Source organism: Dunckerocampus dactyliophorus, chromosome 17 (assembly GCF_027744805.1).
Source record: "Dunckerocampus dactyliophorus isolate RoL2022-P2 chromosome 17, RoL_Ddac_1.1, whole genome shotgun sequence".
Classification (NCBI taxonomy): Eukaryota; Metazoa; Chordata; class Actinopteri; order Syngnathiformes; family Syngnathidae; genus Dunckerocampus; species Dunckerocampus dactyliophorus.
The window spans coordinates 13,225,933-13,249,399 of record NC_072835.1 but is presented as its reverse complement, the minus strand read 5'-3'; the positions used below and the strand labels follow the sequence as shown (position 1 = coordinate 13,249,399).

The following is a 23,467-nucleotide window of genomic DNA, read 5'->3' as shown; positions in this document are numbered from 1 at the left end:
GGAGCATTGAGGAGAACACATCATATTGGATGTGGGCGGCTGACATTAAAAAATTCCAACTGTTTCAGAATACTTGCATGTTACAGCATAATGCACTCCGACTTATTTACTTTACCTTGCTTGTCTTTGTGTGCACTGCTGATGGGGAAATCCACACCTTCATAAATCTGACATTCTGTCCTTGTCTTATATAAATCTTCTTAGAAGCCATATTTTTATACACCTCTCAAAAGGCACAAGTGGTACAGCAGTAGGCATTGTTCTTAATAACAATTAAGTTCAGACATATACAGAAGTAACCAAATCTCACGCATTTCACTCTGTTGTTTTTTTTTTTAAAGAATGGGGAAAAAAAACATGCTTTTTTTGGCTCTGGAAAGTCTTCCATGTGGCTCATCGGCCATTTGAAGGGAATTGAGCCAGCAAAGTGCTGCAGGGTAGTTTACTCGCCGAGGAGAAAAAGTCGATCTTGAGGTTTAATTAAACAAAAGGAATGCTGTAGCTCTCCAAGGTAGACAACACACATATTCTCCTCCTGTCTTTCATTGACTCATTTATGAAACTAAATATTTTAACGACAAGAAAGAACAGAAGTGGAATTTAGTGTTTTTATAAGATAGTGTTTTATATGGGGAAGAATATTGGGGCACCAACTATGCTGTGTTGAGGCCTGTTTTGTTAGCCGCTTAGCTTTTAGTCAAACATTAGTCACTCCAAACATTCCGCACAAGGACCAAATTACTTTTAATATGCTTCAGTTTTGTTGTTGTCGGGTGCACTAGTGCTATACTCACAAACGTTGCCTGGACTGACCGAGACACAAAATAAAGAGTGTCGTATGATGAAGATCAAGTTTAGTAGGTGAATAGGTGCCATTACCCGTGCGCGCGCAGACCAAGAAGTGAATTTATTGGCAATGTCTTGCCTGCACATACAACGGGCGACCAGTGAATGGCGCTGATTCCCGGAAATAATTGTGAAGGGTAACGCTGGACCAGAACGACAAAGGCACATTAGGGACACACACACACACACACACACACACGCACACACGCACACACGCACAAACACACACGCTCTTAAATAAATAAATAAATGCGTAAAAAATACAAATACAAATTCAAATAAAAATGGTATTTCCGAATATATATATATATATATATATATATATATATATATATATATATTCAATACATCCATGTATAAGTTGGAAGTGTATGTTTATCCTCACAAAGCTAATACTTTCTTCTTTATATGATTTTCTTGTCAAATAAAATGTGTATTTTTTTTTATTGTTACACTTCTAAAGTAATATTGCAACTATATTGTCAGAATATTTAAACTTTTTAAATTATTTGTCTTATTTAATTTTGTCAAGCTTCTTTGAGTATCTTTTTAAAACCACTAAACTTGTATCAAAAATGTATTATTATTATTATTTATTGTTTTAAAATTGACGTTATTGCAGTCGCATTTATGGCAACTTGCCCAAACAGCTGAGAAGGGACAGGGACATGCATGGACAGAGGGTCCCATCTGACACCCATCCATTCATTTTTATTTATTAGCACAAAAGTACAATTCTATTTCCATACAAGTATTTTCTTGTCAAATAACACTTTTATTTTTGTAATATTAGAATGTTTTATTGGTAAAATTACCATTATATTCCCATAATATTCCAACTTTTTCTTTGGAATTAATTTTAGGATTTACATCATTAAGTCACTCCCATGGCAAATGATCAACTATCCACCGGGCTGTGAAATGACAGGAAGAACCTGCATAGAAAACGAGACGACACTACAGTTATATCTGCGTCGACACACCCTTGATGCAAAGTTAATTAAATGAGCAAATTTAAGATGGAGAGACATTATAAAAGCAGGGCCTTTATCGAGGACTTTTATCTCCGCAGGAAACCGTCTTCGCTTTTTAAACTCACAAAGTTTGCTAGCTGGGCGTGACATTGCAAGATCCGTTTGTAGCTTTGATGTAGTCATTACAATCCAGCTTGGGTTACACAGTTAATTTCCATGTTACTTATTTGTTTTGAAGCTGAACCAGAAAGGCTTTTTGGTACAACCCATCCAGTGTTTTTCACCCTTATTTTTTACGACGTCATTGAACAAACTAATTGACATTCTAGACACACGCCAAAAATAAGTCGTTCACACTACAAGGTGGTTCATTTCGGTGCAGCGCATGTGGCGTACCAGTTTAGCATGTTACTAATTCATTAGGGTTGCCTTCATTACTCCAGCGAGAATCCAGCTATGTCGCAGCACTTAAAACTCCTGGTAGGTCCTTTTTTCCAGTTAATTCCCACTTTTTTGCATGAATTGCATTTTATGCTATGACATGCTTGCATTTCAGCTCGATTGCCCTCTTGTGATCGCCGCCATCTTTATCTTGGGCATTGGCGGGACATTTCAGTATGGATTTGGGATATCTACGATGACATCCCCCGCTGATGTAAGTCAAATGAATTCCACACCGGCAATGAGTGATGGCGATGCAGCCATGTTAACATGTGTTAACTGCAGTACATCAAGGAGCTGGTGAACCAAACATACATACAGAGATATGATGTCTCCCTGAAGCAGTGGCAGCTCTCTCTCATCTGGTCCTTCATTGTTTCCATTTTTTCCATCGGAGGGTTGCTGGGCTCCCTCCTGGCACCTCCAATCTTCTCAAGATTTGGGAGGCGAGTGGTATAGACACAAAAAGTCGTTCTTCGAGTAGATGCCAAGGATTAACACAGGTCTGTGTGTGTGTGTAGAAGAAAGTGTCTTCTGCTCAACAATTTTGTGTCTATAATCGGAGCTGTGCTGATGCTTTGGAGCCGAAAAGCCGTGTCCTTTGAGATGATCATGGTGGGGAGGTTACTTTATGGCATCAATTCAGGTGAGACTAGCAGGAAATGGCCATCACACCACATCAGGTATACTTGAACAACACAGTATGCAAAATTGAGCATGTCATCATTTTGTCAACTCCAGTCTGCAAACAGCTTAGTGGATTTTAGCATATCAGATAGTGTATTTGTCTAAGGAGGGGGAGTGTGTGGCCTAAGATCAACACCCTACAGGTACATGACAAAAATTTGAAGAACATCAGAACGTTCAACATTTTGTACACTCATTTCAGAAAGTGAAAACCATATTTATATACATTATTAACACATTACGCGCACAGAGAGAGTTCCTTGTTTTTTCCTGGACAACATGAAAAAACAGCCATTACCCATTACCATTTTTATGCTTGAAAATGCTTAACTTAAGCCAGTGGTTCTCAGTTACTTTCTGTCATGCCCCTTATGGGAGACAGAAATGTTTTTGCACCCCACTGACTTGAAATACTATTGAGAAAGTGATATCTACTGTATTTATTTGTACTGTACAGACTGAGCTTGCATGCAAATTGCATGCTGAGTACGACAAATTCATACATGTTGGCAGGTCTGCACTAATATTGAAAATCTTTCCTTCCATTCAGACCCCTCCCGACAGTTTAGCACGCACCCTTAGGGGGGCATGCCCCACTATTTGAGAAGCACTGACTTAGGCCAAGAATACGTCAAATTTGCTTAAATACGCATATATTATTATGCATAAATAAATATAAATATCCATCCATCCATTTTCTATACCGCTTCATCCTCATTAGGGTTGCGGGGGCATGCTGGAGCCTATCCCAGCTGACTTCGGGCAACAGGCGGGGTACAACCTGGACTGGTCGCCAGCCAATCGCAGGGCACATATAGACAAACAACTCACATTCATACCTATGGACAATTTAGAGTCGCCAATTAACCTCACCTGCATGTTTTTGGGAATGTGGGAGGAAGCCGGAGTACCTGGAGAAAACCCACACGCACACGGGGAGAACATGCAAACTCCACACAGAAATGCCCAGGGGAGAATCGAACCCAGGTCTTCCCGATCTCCAGGCTATTCCTGTATTGGCCAACGTGCTAACCACTAGACCACCGTGCGGCCAAAATATAAATATTAAATATATAATATTTTTTTTACTATCACTAGGCTGTATTCATCCACAAAAACAGCGCTAATTGATTAACTTATTTAAATTTGAAGTGGCGAAGGACAACTGCATTTTATTGTCCGTTAACAAAGAATAATGATGTGACACTCATCATTAAAGACACAAGCATTGTTTTCTGCATGTAAAACCATCATTATTCTCTATATGCAGTATGTCTTTTTGATTATTATATTTGGGTGTCTGGAACGGATTAATTGGATCTACATTCATTTCTATGGGAAAAAATTTCCCAAGTTTTTGTATGTTTTGGTTTTTGTCAGACCTTTTCGAATAAACTAATAATGAAAACCGAGGTACCACTGTACTGTCATATAAAGGTTTCACTTTCTGAAATAATTGGCAAAAAATATCAAACTTTTTCATGATATTCACATATTTTTTACTTACCCGTATATCCGAGTTTTATTATTTATTATGTATTATTAGGCAGCTTCTTTTTCTCAAGAAAAATGGGACAAAACAGACATTTGTGTAGATAAATGAACAGTCCAAAATTGGGACGCAACATTCTTGAAATTATGAAAATATTTGGTCATAACTTTCACTCATCACCACTCATGCCCCCATGTGCGACATGCAGGAGTCAGTCTCTCAGCTCAAACCGTGTACCTCGTTGAATGTGCCCCGAAGATGCTACGAGAGATGGTAGGCGTCACCATCGCCACCTTCGTCGCTGCAGGAAAGTTCTCTGGTCAGCTGTTGGGAATCAGGTGGGCCAAGCGGAAGTAGAACATGTGCTACTGTTGTCTTTAAAGGTCCCCTATTATGCAAATTATGTTCTAACATTAATATACTGTATTTTCCCGAGAGCAGTGTTTTTCAACCTTTTTTGCGCTACGACACATTTTTTAATTGAAAAAACCACGAGGCACACCACCAGCCAAAAATGCTAGCAAATGAACTCTGTAGCCTACATTGACAATATAAAGTTGTTCTCATCACAGACGTCAGTGTAGGAATCAAATAAACAAAAATAAAAAGTATTTTAGAATCATTCACATTTCTACTCACTCGGTGTGAAACCTGGGCCTGTTTGGATGAACACAGAGCTAATTCCTGCCAGGAATCAAAAAAAGACACACACGACGCTCTTCCTCAACAACTCTCCGTCTCTTTTGGAGATGGTGTTTAAGCTCACTTGTGACCAGAGCATTGTTGGATAGCTTTCCACCACACACCAAGCACAACGTAGTCGTTTCCTTGCATCCCCAGTGAAAGTAAATCCAAATGAAAGACAACTAGTGTTGCTTCGCGCAAGGGATTGTGCTTCAGCTATCTGTCTTTGCTTTCTTTTGACCTCCACTCATACGTGGGCTTTCATCTGGGTCTGAATTTTTTCCAGGGTGCTGTTCAGAGTTAGCATTTTCCCTTTCCAGAAACTTCTCCATCACTGTTTCGCAAGCCACAATGCCACTGTCATCGCCATCTGACCATTCATGCATTGATTATTTTGCCTGTACAAAGCAATTAGCTACCTGCTGCCACCTACTGATATGGAAGTGTATTACATGGTTACTCTGCCGATCATGACTAGACAGCACAGACACTCCGCCGCACATTATTTGCATATAATGATTAGGTGAAATTGGATACTTTCCCACGGCACACCATACAATCCCTCATAGCACACTAGTGTGCCACGGCACAGTGGTTGAAAAACACTGCCCTAGAGACTCACCAAACGTGAGAAAAATCTATCATCCCCTCACTTGTTTGCTCCACCTTTGAGAAGAGCGCTCTACTCTTTGAAAGTCTGCGTTTCCACGTCGTCAGACAGGGAAAGTAAAAACACCTTTCTTTATGGACAAGATACCTAGCACCTCTGACACGCCCCCTTTATATATGCCCACCCCTTCGTGGAGGACAGCTTTGTACATAAATAAATAAATAAATACTGTAAGTAAAAGTAGGCTTTGCTACACATCTTAAAATGTCGTCCGTCTGCTCTCCTTAATGTCCTTAATATGATATGTGTGGCATCTTTTACGTTGGACAAGTGCAGTGTTACAGTGTTAATGTAAAAAGTGCGCAGTAGCGCTTTGTGGAGACACACACTCTGTTGTGAAATTGATTGATTATTAATGAGCTATATGATTAGATATTACACTCATTTGCTTTGTGCCATAGAACACAAAGCTAAGATGTGGCTGTTTTGTTCAGATAGTTGAGCATATACAGCATATATAAATTTTTGATCCCATTTTACGCAACGCTTAGTTATTCTTAAGAATGTGTGTGTCTTAGGGCTGTACGGTGGTCTAGTGGTTAGCATGTTGGCCACGCAGTCACAGTCTGGAGATCGGGAAGACCTGTGTTCGAATCTCCGTTGGGCATTTCTGTGTGGAGTTTGCATGTTCTCCGCGTGCGTGGGTTTTCTCCGGGTACTCCGGTTTGCTCCCACATTCCAAAAACATGCATGTTAGGTTAATTGACGACTCTAATAGGACTCCATAGGTGAATGGTTGTTTGTCTATATGTGCCCTACGATTGGCTGGCGACCAGTCCAGGGTGTACCCCGCCTGTCGCCCAAAGTCAGCTGGGATAGGCTCCAGCGACACTAATTTTTATTATTATTATTACTATTGACCTACAGTGGATTAGTTTTAGCATCTTTATGCTTCACTTTTTCTGTATTCGGCTCTCATAGAAAAAGTTAGGAGTGGACACAAAGTTAGTAGTAGTTGTTAAACTTTCTAAACTGCAGCATCAAAGCTAATTTTTTCCAACACAATGACACCTTTGAGGAAGTTAAAATTGTTGAAAAATACTATAGAATGGGACCTCTCTGTTCTTCTCAAATTCTCCTCCTCTATTCACCCCGCCATCCCACCTGCCTAACATAAACTCGCTTCCTCTTTTCAAATCCAGACTCAAGACTCACTGATTCAGAACCTTGTACGTTCTGTATTATTATTAAGCGCCATCTCCTGGATCTGAGGCATTTCCACTGACGGATGAACGGACAATGCCAAGCCATAATGTGCGCATTTTGGAATAACTGTTTGGAATCAGCGATGTTGCAGAAAGTTACATCTGACTTGTGCCTTTGCCATCACTGTCCTCGCAGAGAGATACTCGGCACTAAGGAAAGATGGCCCTGGCTGCTGGGCTTCAATGCCATTACGGCGTTGTTTCAGCTCCTCACACTCCCCTTCCTGCCAGAGTCGCCTAAGTTCCTACTACTGGACCGAGGAGACCAGCAGGCCTGTGAGAAAGGTGTGACAGCATGTTTTTCACAGGTTGCGGGCATGTATGTTATACAGTACACGACGAGTCATCACGTCATTGCCTGCTTAGCTCTGGCGAGGCTGTGGGGGAATAAGGACCACAGCACGGAAGTGGGGGAGATGTTGGAGGAGAAAGCTGCCCTCCAGAACATCAAAAGCCACTCGGTGATGGAGCTCTTTCTGGATAGAACCCTCCGCTGGCAGCTGATAACCATCATGGTGGCCTTCGGCTTGCTACAGCTATGTGGCATCAATGCAGTGAGTGATGTGATTTCAATATACAGAAAAACATTTAGGTAGGCGACAAAGCCATTGTGATTCATTGTAATACATTATTTTTCCTGCTCACTTGTTGCTTGGCAGAATTCGTAAAAAGCATGTTTGTTTGTAATTTAATTCCTCAAGTTAATCATTGCTCTGTATCAAATATACAACAGCACCATCTGGTGGGCCACTCCGCTGCACAATCTGACCTTTGACACTCAGGATTAGCCACTGGAATGCAACATACTCATTTTTGTCGTTTGTAGTTTAAATGTTGATCCATTTCAGGCAGTCATTAAGGATGTTCCTGTTACAGAGATGTCTAAACACAAATAATATTGCTGTGCTTCACGGCAGGTGTACTTCTACTCCTACGAGGTGTTTCGAGCAGCAGGACTCCATGAACTGCAGTTGCCATATGCCGCTTTGGGAACCGGGCTGTCTGAAACATTCGGCTCCCTAGCGTGTGTACGTGCTGTTTCTCTAATGTCCCATTCTATTTATTTTATGTGCTCCACGGCCTGCAACACAGATTAGAACCCCGAAACCTCTTGCTGTGTAATTATAGCCCCACCTTGTGGTACCTTCTTCCTCTGCTTTGCTCCATGTTGATGCTGCAGTTTGTCATTATCGGGAGTGTCGGTAAGAAAGTCCTCTTCTCCAGAGGATGCCTGGCCATGGCTGCTGTACTGCTCCTCCTCACCATCACTCTTTATCTGCAGGTGAGCCACACCCAAATCAGATGTATGCATATTTGGGAGATCGAATCAAAAACAAAAACTGACACTTTGTTTATGTGTCTCACCAAGCGTCACGTCTCATGGATGTCGTACTGCAGCATGGTCCTCATTTTCATCTTCATTGTTCTTTTTTCCATTGGACCGGGTAGGTTAATCTTGAAAAAAAAAAAACAAGAACAAATGAAAATAAATATCAATATAATAAAAGGAATAAAAGGACATTGTGTGCATGAAGACATCTAATGATCATGTGAACCAATACAACAGTTTAATTTGCTTATTGTCGGCCATGTTTGGGGTAGCAATAAGTTGATACCTGAAATGTCTAAAAATGTCTAGATGGCCAGTGGGATGGCTGGAGGGGCCACACGTAGCTCCGCCACTGGGTACGATGTCAACATTGCTTGCTGGTGGAATATGTTGCTGCAGGGCTCAACATTTTTGGAGTGGAACATCAGTCATGTTTGTGGAGTATATTGCAGAGGCTTTTTCATCGTATGATGTCTGCATTTTTTGTCTTGCAAGTGTCTTGCAGAAGGACTGGCCATTTATGAGGTGCAATGTCAGCCATGTTTGTGGACTGTGCCACAGCAGTATTTGCCTTTTTTGTTGCATTTTGTCAGACATGTTTGTGGAATATGTTGCAGCAGAACTCAACATTTTTGGAGTGGAATGTCAGCCATGTTTGTGCAACAGCAAGATTTTCCATTCTCGGGCCACTCCATATTTATGGAGTGTGTTGCAGAACGACCAGCCATTTTCGGGCCACAGTGTCAGCCATGTTTGTGTTGTGTACGGCAGCACATAATGTGAAGGCTTTTCTACACACTACATTTTGCTACAGTACAATTTGTCGTTTTTTCTGGGCAATGTTTGTAATGTTTGTGGCGTGTGCTGCAGCACTCTCTTTAAGCAGACAGCATGTCGTTTCGGTCTTATAATTGCAAAGCATAATTTAATTTTTTCCATGTGTTTTTGACCCTCAGGAGGAACAACCGCTCCTCTTCCAGGTCTAATTTTCACTCAGGCTTTCAAATCGGCTGCTTACTCTGTCGCCTGCTCTGTCAACTGGATATGCATGTTCATAGTGGGGATGATCTTCCCCATCTTAGTGGTGAGCTTCATTCATTATATGAAAACATTTATGATCGGGACAGGACACACATAAACATCACAAACTCACCCACAATGCGAACGCTTCCATTGCAGGAGAATCTGGGTTCCTTCTGCTTTCTCATATTCCTGTTCACCTGCCTCACTAGCAGCCTGTACATGCACTTCAACGTCCCTGAGACGAACAATAAGACACCTCTGGAAATAACGGAAGACTTCCAGAAGATGCACAGCAAGCCCGGAAGCTCAAAGGGGAAAGAATGGGACGAGACGCCTCCTGATGTCACCAAAACATGCGAGACCAAATTTTAACTTTACTTGACAAAAATATAACCTAAATCAGGGGTCACCAACGTTTTTCCTTGTGAGAGCTACTTTTACAAAATGAAAATGGCCAAGAGCTATTCATTTTTGTAACATCTATTTTCAGAGTTTATTTTAAACCCAAACAAAGCGAATATGCTTGTTTTACCAGAACATTAACAAAATGCTGGTGTCCACAACTCACATTTTGTATTTCAGAATGCATTTCTTTCTACTGTTCTCACATTATTAACTGAAAATTTAAATGAAAAGCAGGCATGCACCTCATGTGGTCGTGGGGGGCTACCTGGTGCCCGCGGGCACCACGTTGGTGACCCGTGACCTAAATGATAAAAAACATTTCTGTGTGGATAACCCCTTGGCCAGACATCTGCAGACCGCCATGCACTCTTTGTATTGTCTGACGCCTTTGCAAAGGTATCATAAACTGTCAAGTTCTGTCTTTATTTCAGGCATTCTTTTTTTTTAATTAAGATGAATTTTTGCATACATCTTGCGTACATTTTCCAGTTAGCATACAATATGGCGCTTGTCTTGTCGTGCTACTAATACATGCATGTTGCATGACTCCAACTGTGTTCTTAAGGCGCGACGTGGCAGCAAGATCGACACCACCTTCGTGGTTTGCCATGAGTTATTTCTTGAATTCAATAGTGGGGTTTTTTTTAAACGCTGGCGTTTGCAATTTTCTTTGGCTCCATTTTGGGTTTTTTTTGCTTTTTTTCTTTGATCAATATGAAAAGCAGAGACTTGAGCAGAGGAACACTATTGAAGTCAAGAAATAACTCACAGCAAAACACGAAGGTGGTGTCCGTGTAGAGCTTGCTGCCATATTGTGTCTTTTTCTCACTTGTGAAGGTAAAAGTAACCGTTAATGGTTATTTATCCCTTTCATTCATCATTTATATGTATTTATGTGCATGTTGTATTGTTTTCTGTATGAAAACTACAAACATGTGTTTTGTGTTAACATGTATTGCATTTACATGATGTCTTATGGGAAAAATGTATTTTGTTCAGGTACGTTTTGGTTAGAGTCGAGCCTTCTGAAATGGATTAATGACACTAATCAAGGTTCCACTGTATTTGTATTCCTTGCAGTGTTTTATGGAACAATAAACTAAATATTTGTGTTATGAGTCTTAAAACTGTAACAATGCAAATCACAGTTGGCTTTCAAAGGCTATTAAGGTATCAGTGACAACAATCAATTGTGCAAGCAGGATTTACTTAATTGTTTATGCTTCTGTTCATCCTCTGGTAGGGGATAAATACTAATCAAATCCAGTAAGATACTGAGTTGACAAGTTAGATTAAAAAGAAAATAAATACAGTGGAACCTCCAAAATTGTCACTTCCTGAATTCATCTCAATGCCACTCAGTGGCGACAGGAAATGTAAAAAAAAAAAAAAGTTTGTGACATACATTAGCCTTCTGCTCCTTGGGAATTTTTCAGACCAACATCAAATTCAGACCACGTATGGAAGACAGGCTGATTGACTGTCGAGAGTCACATCTCATGGAGAACTTACACTGCACGTAAGAATCCAAGGCCGAACAATATGGTGTCGCTCCCAAATGAGACCACCCCAAATTGACTAGCTAGCGCCCCGTATAACTTTAGAAAAAATGATCCCCCGCCACCCGTTTCACAGATCTTTGTGAAATTTGGTGGTGACATCACTCAAGAAAGGATGCACAAAAAGAAACCAAGACCCCATGTTCAAAAACAAACAGAAAGTAGGCCATTTTGATTTGAAGCGGCCATTTTGGGCAAATACCAAGGGTCAAATACCAAAGGTCGTACTTGGTCGTACTCCTCCTCGGGATTTTGAGCAAATCAGGCCACATGGAAATCACACATACGAGACATATGGGCGATGGTAAATTGTGACCCAATTTATCTTACGCCATAGGATGTGGGAGGAGCATTTGAGACTTGGCAAGCAACACGAAACTCAAATAACTCGACTCCACAAGGTCAGACTTCTATAATTATTGGTGTGTATGACGTAGATGACACCCTGAAGAGATCTAACTAGAACTAGTAACAGTGCCTCCTTGTGGCAACAGGAAGTGACCCTAAAACACATGCCTTATGCAAAAGCCCAATCCTCTGAGTTCATTTATTGAATCACTTTGATGCATGATGTTTCATCACACATGGTGGGTGGAGCCTAGCGGCGAAACCTGCCCCTCGCCATTAGTTATCAGACAGCCGTTACTTCATTTCACATGATCAGATCTCATTCAGAACTGATATGAGGATTAAGGGTTGGGCGTCTGATCATGACTACATGTTGATGTTGAAGCCAATGGCGCCACCAACTGGTGGAAATGTATAACTGCTGTAACTACCTCCTACATCATCCGATCGTCCCCAAATTTTTTGTCGTGGGTTGGGGCATCGGACAGGACATGACCACATGGACACCCCGGCACCAGTGTCGCCCCCTCCTGGTATAAAATTATAACAGTCATAACTCCTTTCCACACACTCAGATCTTCCTGAAATGTGTTATGGTGGGCTAGGTCACCCTCCAGTCCGTGACTGTCTGTATACATTGACTCAGATGGCGCCCCCTACTGGATAAATATTATGCATGTTAAAATTCAGCTCGAGACTCCCCGATTTCTTTTGAACTGGGGATACTGGCGTCAAGCTGCGTCCGCAGGCCTGCTGACTCGAGTAAACACTGCGTCGCGTAGGGATGCGAGGTCCTGTTCAACGCTGCTCACAGCTTTAATTTTGTATCGCTACCACAGTCTGGCAAATTGGAAAAGTGCAATAGTAGCCACAGAACCAGAAATGGAAATAAGAGAAACATATGAAACTGTCAAATATATAATTAAATATCAATTGCATAAAATAAAACATTCTACCAAATGGATTCCCTATTGAACATGGAATTACTTAAAAAGTAGACACTAACAAAGCAACCACATAGAACAAGATGTGTTCTTATGGTTCCTGACATGCACTCAACACTACTTGCCACGTGTCTTCTCAGGCTTCTTCAAATGGTGAGTAGTTATTATTATTATTATATACAGCATTTAACTTCTCTCTGTATTGGTATGAATGTTACTGTAAATGTACTATAAAATGCTACTTGGCCTGTTCAGTTTCTAAAGGTTAGACGTGGCAACAGTTTAAGATGGAAGGAATTAATTCACTTTATTTTCTATGGGAAAATGTGTTGTAAAATTAGAACACCTCATGTTCGATTTTGGAGATTTCCCTGTATACGATACCATATACAAAAATACAGATTTGCCACTTAATGTAGCTAAAACAGAAGCAAAATATTTGCAACAGCTCTCCGTGTAATGCATGTTTTTCTTTCTATTTCCCTTTTTGCTGTTTAATCTTAATAAACCGCAAATGGCCCCTGCGCTGCACGTAGGACACCCCTGAATTAATACCTCTCTGACAGTACCTAATGAAGTGGGACAGGACAACCGTCTGAGTTTTTTAATATTTAAAGGTCTGTTTGTTTTTGTCTTTTTTGCAGCGTAAGCATTAGTCCCATGAGGAGACTCCTACATGGTGGGAGCCACTCAGGGGTGCAACCACCCATCACACATTTGTGGCGTGTGCACGCTTCTGATAATACAATCTGCGTGATAATCTGCAAGAGTGCATGCCTCTCACCCGCTACAGTGAGGCAATAAGAGGCTCGGCACGTCATACACATTCTGCACATCAATAGTAAACAAACCAGGGAGGAGTTTCCACCTTGGGCAATTTGCGTCACTTCTTCATGACCCCCACCGGTGTAAAGTTGAGTGCATCCCGCAATATATCTGATTTTGGATGTCAGCAACTTTGGACGCCATGGACACAGAAGACTGTTTGTATGATGACTGCAAGGTGACCAGAAGCTTTGAACAAAAGTGAGTTGCTCTCAGGATAATAAGTCCAGTTTGGAAAAGGTTCTGTATTTACTTTTGCAATACTACACAATTACTCATTATTTGAATCATTCTGATCCTTTCTCTTATGGGTTAGTGTTATTTTGCTGCTACTACTACCGAAACATGTATAGCATCCACTTACAGTACTTCAGAATGATATAAGGAGAAAGATCCTCAAAGCTCCAACAGGACTGTGTGTGCAACCTTATAGATGATACAGATGCTGCCGAGGATTGAAACCAGGACCATCCAACACATTCTTGACTACAGTCTGGCAGCCGAGATAGCTGAAGGGAAGATAAAATGTATCGTCTCCACCCGGGCCTCCCTTCTGCTAACGCTGCAGGCATCGTAATTATGTCACACAGCTACAAAATGCCAAATACAGTTAGAGAAAAGGGGACATTAAACCAATAATGATGCGTAACTTTGCAAACACAGCAAACAAGCGGATTCTAACAAGATCTTGCTTAATTTGATGCTGAAGGTTATGCAGCGTTAGCCGTAGAAAAAGATTTTTGCCCGGTTTCTGGAAGAAATAAGATATACAGCATGCTGTTTCATTGAAACTCTATGTGGTGAACCCAAAGTGGGGCTGCTCACAGGTGATTGCCATGCAGTATCACAGATATGGAGCCCGAAACTGTGCATTTTCAATGGTCCATTGTTACAGAGTCAATTGTGGGGTGAACATTGACTAGAACATTGACTGGGCTCACTATAGTTGACACCCTACTGTGAAGTGACCCCCAAAGGGAGCCATACACATGGGATGCCAATGGTATATGACAGATTTGTAGGCCTAAAAAGCATGACAAAATTGTTCTTGGGTGATCAGAAAAAATGAATTCCATTAACATAAACTCAGTCGGGTTCCCCACCTGCCAAAGGGGCCTGTAAACAGGAGGACCTCCCTCACCCAGACCTCTCCAAGGCACAGTGGCACTCTTAATTGTAAATCCCTGGTGTGGCCCCAAAGGGGGCTGTACACAGGAAATGCCATCACTGTACTACAGGTTTGTGAGCCCTAAATAGCATTTTTTTTTAACTTTTATGTTATTTTTATGGACTTGCCAGACCTCAAACAGGTCAAGCGGTAATAAATACTAAGTTATAGGCTCACCTTAAGCGGCACCCCGCCAAAGACCTGTGGGGTGACCCCAAAGGGGGCTGTCTACAGGGGATGGCCATCGCCAGAACTCCCACAAGCACAGTGGTGCTTTTTTTGCTGTCCAGTTATGGGCTCAAGGAAAAGAAAAATCCTATTGAAACTCTATGGAGTGACCCTAAACAGGAGAGATTTGGATCCCTAGCAGCCACATTTCTAGAATATGTTGTAGAGCTTAGGGTGTTGCTGGAAAATTGTTCCAAGCTCACCAGAAAAAGAAGAATCACATTGAAAATCAAAGAGGTGACCCCAAAAGCGGGGCTGCACGCTGCTAGAACCGGCACACTCCAGTTATTAGCTTACTTTTTGTATGATTTCCTACAAAAACCTTGTGAGAACAGACGACTGTGGGTCACACAACTCGTTGTTCTTGTTTTCTGTCACAGGATTTTTGTCAACAGAAGCCTGACACTGGAAAACATCAAATGCTATGGCTTTGACATGGACTACACGCTCGCCAGTAAGTATACGAGCACCTCTCAGGGTCACCTTAACACCTCATGCCGTGCGTTTGTCTTTGTAGTGTACATCTCTCCTGACTATGAGAGTCTGGGCTTTGAGCTTATAAGGGACAGAATGGTGTCTGTCGGCTACCCTCATGAGATTCTGCGGTACAAGTACGACCCAAGCTTCCCCACAAGGTTGGTTGTTCACTGCAATTCACCTTATGCCTCATGTCCCCTATTATGCAAAAGTGACTTTTTAGAAATGTTGTAACAGTAGTATGTGTCCCTAGAGCCTGTTTGTGAGCACAAAAAGGGAGAAAAAAATCAATCATGTCCCTCATTTGTTTGCTCCACTTTTGAGAGAAGGGGCGCGCTTGCTTTTGAAGTTCCGGGTTTTCATGTTGTCATGAAGGAAAAACCTCCTACACATGATACCGTCTCTGAAACGCCCAGTGTATCATGGAGGACAACTGTTTAAAAAAAAAAAATTTTAATTAAAAAAGCAAGCAAGCTTCGCTACACATCTTAAAATAAAGCTCAGAGCGCTGCCAACTGTCCGTCAGTCAGCTACAGACATGGGAGCTGTAAGTTTGATCATTTTGTTTTTCTTCAGTGAATAGGCTAACCTAGCGTGATATTACTATGAAAATGTGACTGTAGCTCGCATGGCTATGATAGCGTTGCTAACGTTTGTGGCGTCCTGTCTAACTCCTTAATGTTACGTTGTTGTATGTGATAGATGGCATTTATTACCTTAGACAAGGGCAGAGTTACAGCGTATATGTCAAACGTAGATAGGAGGCACACACTCTGTCACAGAGAGGCGTGGCCAAACACAGCTCATTAGCATTAAAGCTATAGACACACAAAACGCCTACGTTCCATCATCAAGGCTACATTTTGGACAAAACATTTCCAATGCACTATTGTGGGACCTCTGACAATTATTTACAATTGTTGAAAATTACTACAACAATGGACCTTAATTAAGTCAGCACCAAAGCGGCATTTGGCAGTTGCTACAGGCTGCTTTTAGCCAGTTCCTCCGTCCCTGCCTTGTGGTTTGTGACCCAATCTCACATGACAACCAGGAGACAGGTCATATGTAACCAGGGTCAGGTCACAGCAGTCAGAACGGAAAAGGAAGGAAGCACGAGTGTACTGTCAAAATCCCTCAAAGAACGAAATAATGACATAAAATCTTGTGACCTTTTCCGCCAGGGGGTTAGTGATTGACACCACGTACGGGAATCTCCTGAAGGTGGATTCAAACGGAAATATTCTTGTGTGCAGTCACGGCTTCTGCTTCCTCAAAGGGTAAATGGACCTTTCAGGGTGCAAAAACAACAATAAAAACCATGAAATCTAACGTTTTGCATATACAGTACTGTAGATTTGGAGTATTTGCTGCTTCTCTCAATGTTTTTCGTGCCTTCAGCGAGGAGATCCACAGCTATTACCCCAACAGGTTCATTCAGAGGGATGACACGGACCGTTTCTACAATCTCAACACCCTCTTCAACCTGTCAGGTGGCGCAGTTTTACATTTTATGTCGTGATTCCTGTACAAATTACAGTATAACAGTATGAGTGGTTCCTGTTTTTGCAGAGACATATCTCTATTCTTGCCTTGTGGACTTCTTCAATGAATGTAACAGATACAGAAAGTGAGCAAATACACTCGCCTGCATCTTACTAACATCTTCAATTTGTTCTCCAAATCTAAAATAACACACCCTCCAGTGTGCTAAAAGGTTACCGCCACGGCGACCTGTTCATGTCGTACAGAAGCATGTTCCAAGATGTCCGAGATGCCATGGACTTCATCCACGACACAGTAAAGTTTCATAACATGACAGATCGTTTTTTCTTTTCTTTTTATTTGACGGAATGTCACACGTACCCTCTGTGCTTGCACATGCAGGGCGTCCTCAAGGAGCAGACCATCAAGAACCTCGATAAATACGTCATCAAAGATGTGAGTAGTCAAAATGAAAATAAAACAATTTTTTTTAAATGTGAGTAGTAATTTGACCAATAACACACGAAAAATAATATCAGACAAACATACTTTATTTAGTTGGTTTTTTTTTATCTTGATAACTAAACAATAAAACAACTAATAAAGTTCAATAAATATTTAACAAAAAAGCAAGAAAGATGTGAGTAGTAAACATACTAGTAATAACCAAAACAAAACAAAAATAATGCTAAACAGTAATCAATTTATATTGAAATCATAAGATGTGAGCAGTAAACTGGCGATAGAGTAATCCCTCATTTATCGTGGTTAATTGGTTCCAGACCCGACGGCGATAAGTGAAGTAGGATTTAATATTAATAAACAAAATATTTTTGTAGTTAGAGCATCGAAAAAGTGCCTGACTTCCTAAATACTAACATTACCAGAGCCCTGAAGACATGAAAGAACACCAATTTACTTATTCTAAATATAAAAAAGTGTTTCAAACAGTGTGGGGAGGAAGGACGAGGAATCCAAAACTTACCACTTCCACACGGAATGAGAGCAGAACCTTTTATTTCATTTGATCTCAGCCATGGCATGTTGGCTCGGCTCTGCTGGCTCAGTAGCCAGTCGCATAACATTCCAGAATGCTACATAGAACTTTCAATATTTTTGGACTAATAATATGCCATAGTCAAACGCAAAACGGCAGTCATTTATTATTTTTTGAAAAAATGCATATACAGTGAGGGAGCAATATTCGAACCGCAATATCGCGAGGGACGACTGTACAGGGAGTGACATCACATCAAAGGTGTGAGTAGTAAACTGACAATTTTTCTTACAGCCCAACATTATTGTCCTTTTGACTCGAATAAAAGAGGTAGCCAAGGTCTTTCTGGCCACCAACAGCGACTACACCTACACCGAGGTAAGCCTCAAGCTCGTAACACCGTTTAATACTGTTTACTAAGACAACTTTCAAAACTTCTCATCCCGACTCAACTCTCCTTCGTGCTTCATCAAGGCCATCATGAAATACCTGCTAGAAAGTGGCGTGAAGGTAAGCCATTTGCCTTGAATAAAATCAAATACACAACTCATATCAAATCTAAAATATCCTGGCTGGTCCACCAATTCAAGGATTTATATCTTAATATTGTTACTTTTATTTATTTTTGTCCAACTGCAGTCAGGGGGTCCCAAAAAGCCATGGCGCTCTTTCTTTGACCTCATCGTGGTGGACACGAGGAAGCCGCTGTTCTTTGCGGAGGGGACGGTGCTGAGACAGGTGGACACGGTAGGTCATTATTTCTGTTAATCGTCCAACAATGTTGGACCGTTTCACTCCTCGATACAATATTTGTGCCACAGGACACAGGGAAACTCCTTATTGGGACGTACACCGGCGCCCTCCAGCATGGAACTGTGTATTCTGGAGGTGAGATCTTCCTTGGGAATCATGTACGTAGCTTCCCTTCTATTTTCTTGTTGATAGATCTTTTCAAAAAACTGTCCACAGGCTCGTCAGACATTGTGTCCGACCTACTGGACGTGAGAGGCAAGGACATCCTCTACGTTGGAGATCACATCTTTGGCGACATCCTCAAGTCGAAGAAACGTCAAGGCTGGAAGACCTTCCTGGTGGTGCCCGAGCTCACCAAGGAGTTGAAATTGTGGGAGGAGAAGAAGAGTACGTGGCTCATGGAGAGAATTTCATTCTAGAATTTCATATTTATTATTATTTTTTTTTTTTAGATTTGTTTGAGGAGCTGAAAAGTCTGGATGTCTTCTTAGCAGAGTTGTACAAGTGAGTACCGCTCATTTTAGCATAATATTAATTTTAATCTATTTTTAAAGACAAATTTATTGAGGAATTTCGATTTTTATGACTGTAATAGATTTAATTATAGATTATAGATTTAATTATAATAGGGTTTAATTAAATGAAGCAAAATTTGTGATTAGAAAGCAAATAAGACCAACACTTTTTTCCACATAAACATTTTGCAGGTGGCCCTCCTGTCGATTCATTTATGCGTAGCATGGGAATTTCAAAAATATTTAGTTAAAAAAAATTTTCGTTTGGAAAAAATATTAGTATTTATACACATTTCTTTTTGAAAAATGTGTTGAAAATATCCATAAATTATGTCAACGGTAATAGTTTTCATGGTCTTCCTGTACTATAATTATTTTTTTAATGAGGATGTGGCTGTGTATTTTATGTATTGCTCATTTTTAGATTGTAAATGTAATTAAATGAGTAGTCATTATATTCCCATATGTATTTTGACTCTCGTTAACACTCGGGGTGGGAATCTCGGGCCACCTCACGATTCAATGTGATTACTATTCAGAGGCCTTCGATGCGTGATAAAACCATTATCGATGCACCTCGATGAATCTTTTTTTGTTATCAATTCCATGCATAATTTCTCTCGACAGAATTTATTGGTACTCACTGTGTACTACTAAAACAAAGCATATTTCTAATGATCCACAATTAAAATAAACATGAAACAGATGAACTTACTTCCATTATCTTTTAATAATTGGAAGGTTTCATCTACCAACCTATTTCTCATTGCACAGAACCAGCAGGAAAAGTAAAGTGCACCAGTAGCAGCATTTATCAAATTAACAAACTATTCTGAGTAACCAACATTTTAAAAAATCTGTCATTATTCACAAATAAATAATAGACTTCTGATTTTAAACCAAAATCTCTGACAAAATCATATTTTTGCTATGTAGCAAAGTAAAAAATAGCTTTCATACAAAATATAGATTTCTGTACCATCGGCTCGCAAACAAGAATAATGCTTGCAGACGTCGGTATATTACGAATGACCAAAAAAACTAGGCTGCCCTTATTCACCCTCATTCACAATTGCAGTGTCAGTGAAATAACGTTGCGATGGGACGTTGTATGTGGGTTCCAAAGGACACAACAAAGCACAAAAGGCCCGCTTCTCAACAACCGAATACGGCCACAAATCCTTCGTAATAAAAGTGTTTCAAGCAGAAACACTTTTCCGAGTTGGGTGGAAAATTAGTTATCACCTGCTCGATGGTTCTCTGGTTGGCAGCAACTTCAGGCGACTGTTTTTCCTCCTGGTTCGGGAGGAAACGTGCAATGTGGTTTCTCATATTTGTCGTGTTCCCAAAATATTTTACGCTTGTATGACATGTACAAATTTATGAAACTCAACATGCACAAATTTATCAAACTTAACATGCAATTTGACTTTTGAATACGCTTGTATGCTTCACAGCTCTCCATTTTGTTGCATTTTCCTGGTTTCAGTTCGGAGTTCAGTCCGTACAGTAAAGATAAATAAAGAGATATCAGTTTGTCAACAATATTTCAAATCGAGGGGGCGTGAAAACATTTCGGAGTGGGTGGGGGCACGAGAGGAAATCATTGAGAGCCACGGAATTAACCTAACATGCATGTTTTTGGAATGTGGGAGGAAACAACCCACACACAGGGAGAACATGCAAACTCCACACAGAGACGTAAACCTAGATCTTCCCGATCTCCTGACTGTGTGGCCAACATACTAACCACTACGCCACCCTGATATTTTTATGTATTTTTTGAATTAGTAAAGGTTTTGCGTATACTGTATATTTAAAGAAAAAGCTTTGTTTGATTTTTAGATACTACTATTAACATTTCAGCTTCTTCTCTTTAAAGTCTGCCTTCTTGCTCCATTCTTCCCATTTTTTGGTTTGATTTAATTTCTACAATGTGCCGTGGGCCGCAAATAGCCCCCGGGCCGCACTTCGGACACCCCAGCCCTATTGTATTACATGACCTTTGTTGTCATGCTATGAGCATTAACTTATTCATTGTTGCATGCAGGCACCTGGACAGTGGCAGTAGGGGCGCTCCTGATATCCCCACCATTCACTCCAGAATAAAGGTAATTTATGAGGAATGCACGACATTGATGGGCTTCTTTGTTGTTCCACAGCCCAACTTGTACTAGATAGACACTTTATTCATCTCCGACAGGAATTCACAATTCTACTGTGAGTTCTGTGGAGGTTAATTAAGCAGTTCTTTCGGAATTGTGGTTCAAAAATCAATCAACACTGCAATGTAAGACAATATTGACAAACGCGCATCTGCGGCGCAGAGCATTAGTTCAGCCTAACCGCCTTTTCCGCTTGGACGCATTTCAACATTCCGTGTGGAGGAGCTGTCAATAAAACCGCGTCTTGCATGAACTGCAAACGGTAGGTACGTTTTCCATGATTGCTTTGGTCGGTTCCGGTCACTACGTCGACTTTGACTTAAATTCTGAAGCCGTGGCCACCCTTGGTCACTCTCCGGCCACCGTGCTGGTCATCTAGACAATTCAGGTATCAACTTATTGCCACTCCTACGTGAGTAATGGTCTCACCTTGGCCACCCCAATGTAAAATTTCTGGCTCCGCCACTGACGAGACACGGTCAGGGTGAGTCACTTAATAATTTCTTGTGTCCAAGCTAGCTAGCTAGCTAGCTAGATAGATAGATAGATAGATAGATAGATAGATAGATAGATAGATACTTCATTTATCTCCAAGCCAAATTCACATTTCGAGCAGCTCTGCAAAAGTGTCTTATCAACAGGTTGATCATTAAAATTCAAAGAAAATGTGACCTTTGAGAGTGTTTAAACAAGAGAGATGTGAGAAAATGTTAATGTCTGTCTGAGAAACGTGTATAAAGTGTATGGTGAGGGCTTTTACAGCCCTAAACCATATATAATAATTGTTAAAAAAATATATAGTTGGCTACTTTGCGGATTTCACTTATTGCGGGCTATTTTGGGAACCTATCTGTACCTACACTGTACAGCGATGTCATGTTATTGTAATGGGCCTAAATTGGAGTCTTATGACAAGCCAGTTGTTCTACATTGTGGTTGGTCCAGATGCTAACCGTCAGGATGGACATGTCTCACGGCCAGATGGGAAGTCTCGTGCGTAGCGGCTCCAGACAGACGCTGTTTGCCAGCCAGCTGATGCGCTACGCTGACCTCTACTCATCCAGCTGCCTCAACCTGCTAAACTACCCCTGGAACTACCTCTTCATGGCTCCTCCAGTGCTGGTCAGTCCTCCGTTTGCTTGTCTTGTAGTATAAAATCACCACCGTTGTCCTCTGCTGCCGTCTCCAAACATCTCTATGTCTTCTACAGATGCCCCACGAGGCCTCGGCGCTCAACTCTTTGGACTTTCCTCCCAAGAAGATCACCAACTGCGACCAGGCGCGAAGGTAGCATCTTTTCTTTCAGGCTGTTCTATCTATAAGAGATGACCTTTGAACGTTGTTGTCTTTCATTCAGCATTGAAGACAAGCTTCCCGCATGAGAAAGACATATGAAGATGTCTCTGAAGTGTCTCTGCATGCTGGATGGATGGGGAAAAGGACATGTGCATTAGGAGTGTTAGTTTGTGGCAGCCATGATGGGACATAACGTCTTGTTGCCTGCAATATGAACCTTTTGCTCCCCCTGCTGGATGGGAGTTGCTATGACCCCCTGACTCAAATATGAAATCCAATGGAAAGCATGTACAGTATCTCCTAATTTTGTGTTTATTATTATTATTTATTACTGTTACTCAAAAAAATTCAAATAAAAAGAACAAATGCATGCTTTTTACTGGACATAATTCACTAACTACATCGATGAACTCATGTGTGAACATGTCTAGCTTGAAGTCTTTATTTTTACTTACCATAAAATAAATATGTATGTATATAAATGTTTATTTCCATATAGAAACAGTATATAGTGACATTTTGGTTGTGTAAATAATCCCAGAAAATGCATATAGTAAATAAAAAACAATATTCATTGATAAAATTAAAAAGAACATGAAAGTAATAATTAGGCAGTTGTTTTTTTTTTCAATGATTACAGATTTATATTTAATAATTATATTTTATTCTGTAATTGTTGTTATCTTGAACTAAAAATACAAATAAATTATTGAACAATTTATTTCCCATGTATTTGTATTACTCCAAAACATGCATCAAAATTAATTCAGGTTTGTGTCAAATAGTACAAAAATCGTTTCACAAAAATAAAGGCAAAAAAAATAAAGAAAAAACTGTCTGGCCAAAAGTTTATTTTTTTAAATAATTACCTATTTTCCAGGGGTCCTTGGAATTGTCTCACGGTGGCCCTGGCCAGTAGCACTCATCATAAATACATTGAAAAATGTACA

General features: G+C 40.6%; 2 protein-coding genes across 2 annotated transcripts; both read left to right on the top strand.

Annotated features, from left to right (window-relative positions):
- Positions 1-2,202: 2,202 nt before the first annotated feature.
- slc2a11l (solute carrier family 2 member 11, like) lies at positions 2,203-9,973 on the top strand. Its single transcript, XM_054757656.1, has 12 exons — positions 2,203-2,300; positions 2,377-2,475; positions 2,547-2,707; positions 2,783-2,907; positions 4,649-4,778; positions 7,136-7,284; positions 7,366-7,553; positions 7,917-8,027; positions 8,180-8,281; positions 8,369-8,444; positions 9,286-9,413; positions 9,509-9,973. Exons 1-12 carry the CDS (start codon positions 2,277-2,279, stop codon positions 9,722-9,724), a joined length of 1,509 nt encoding a protein of 502 aa, XP_054613631.1. The 5' UTR covers positions 2,203-2,276; the 3' UTR covers positions 9,725-9,973.
- Positions 9,974-13,515: 3,542 nt separating this feature from the next.
- On the top strand, positions 13,516-22,937 carry nt5c2l1 (5'-nucleotidase, cytosolic II, like 1). The gene is made up of 18 exons (XM_054757655.1): positions 13,516-13,634; positions 15,210-15,283; positions 15,347-15,464; positions 16,491-16,586; positions 16,708-16,799; positions 16,879-16,936; positions 17,013-17,106; positions 17,194-17,247; positions 18,083-18,166; positions 18,263-18,298; positions 18,428-18,535; positions 18,610-18,676; positions 18,758-18,928; positions 18,994-19,045; positions 21,107-21,167; positions 22,167-22,343; positions 22,432-22,508; positions 22,579-22,937. Exons 1-18 carry the CDS (start codon positions 13,555-13,557, stop codon positions 22,601-22,603), a joined length of 1,524 nt encoding a protein of 507 aa, XP_054613630.1. The 5' UTR covers positions 13,516-13,554; the 3' UTR covers positions 22,604-22,937.
- Positions 22,938-23,467: the final 530 nt, after the last annotated feature.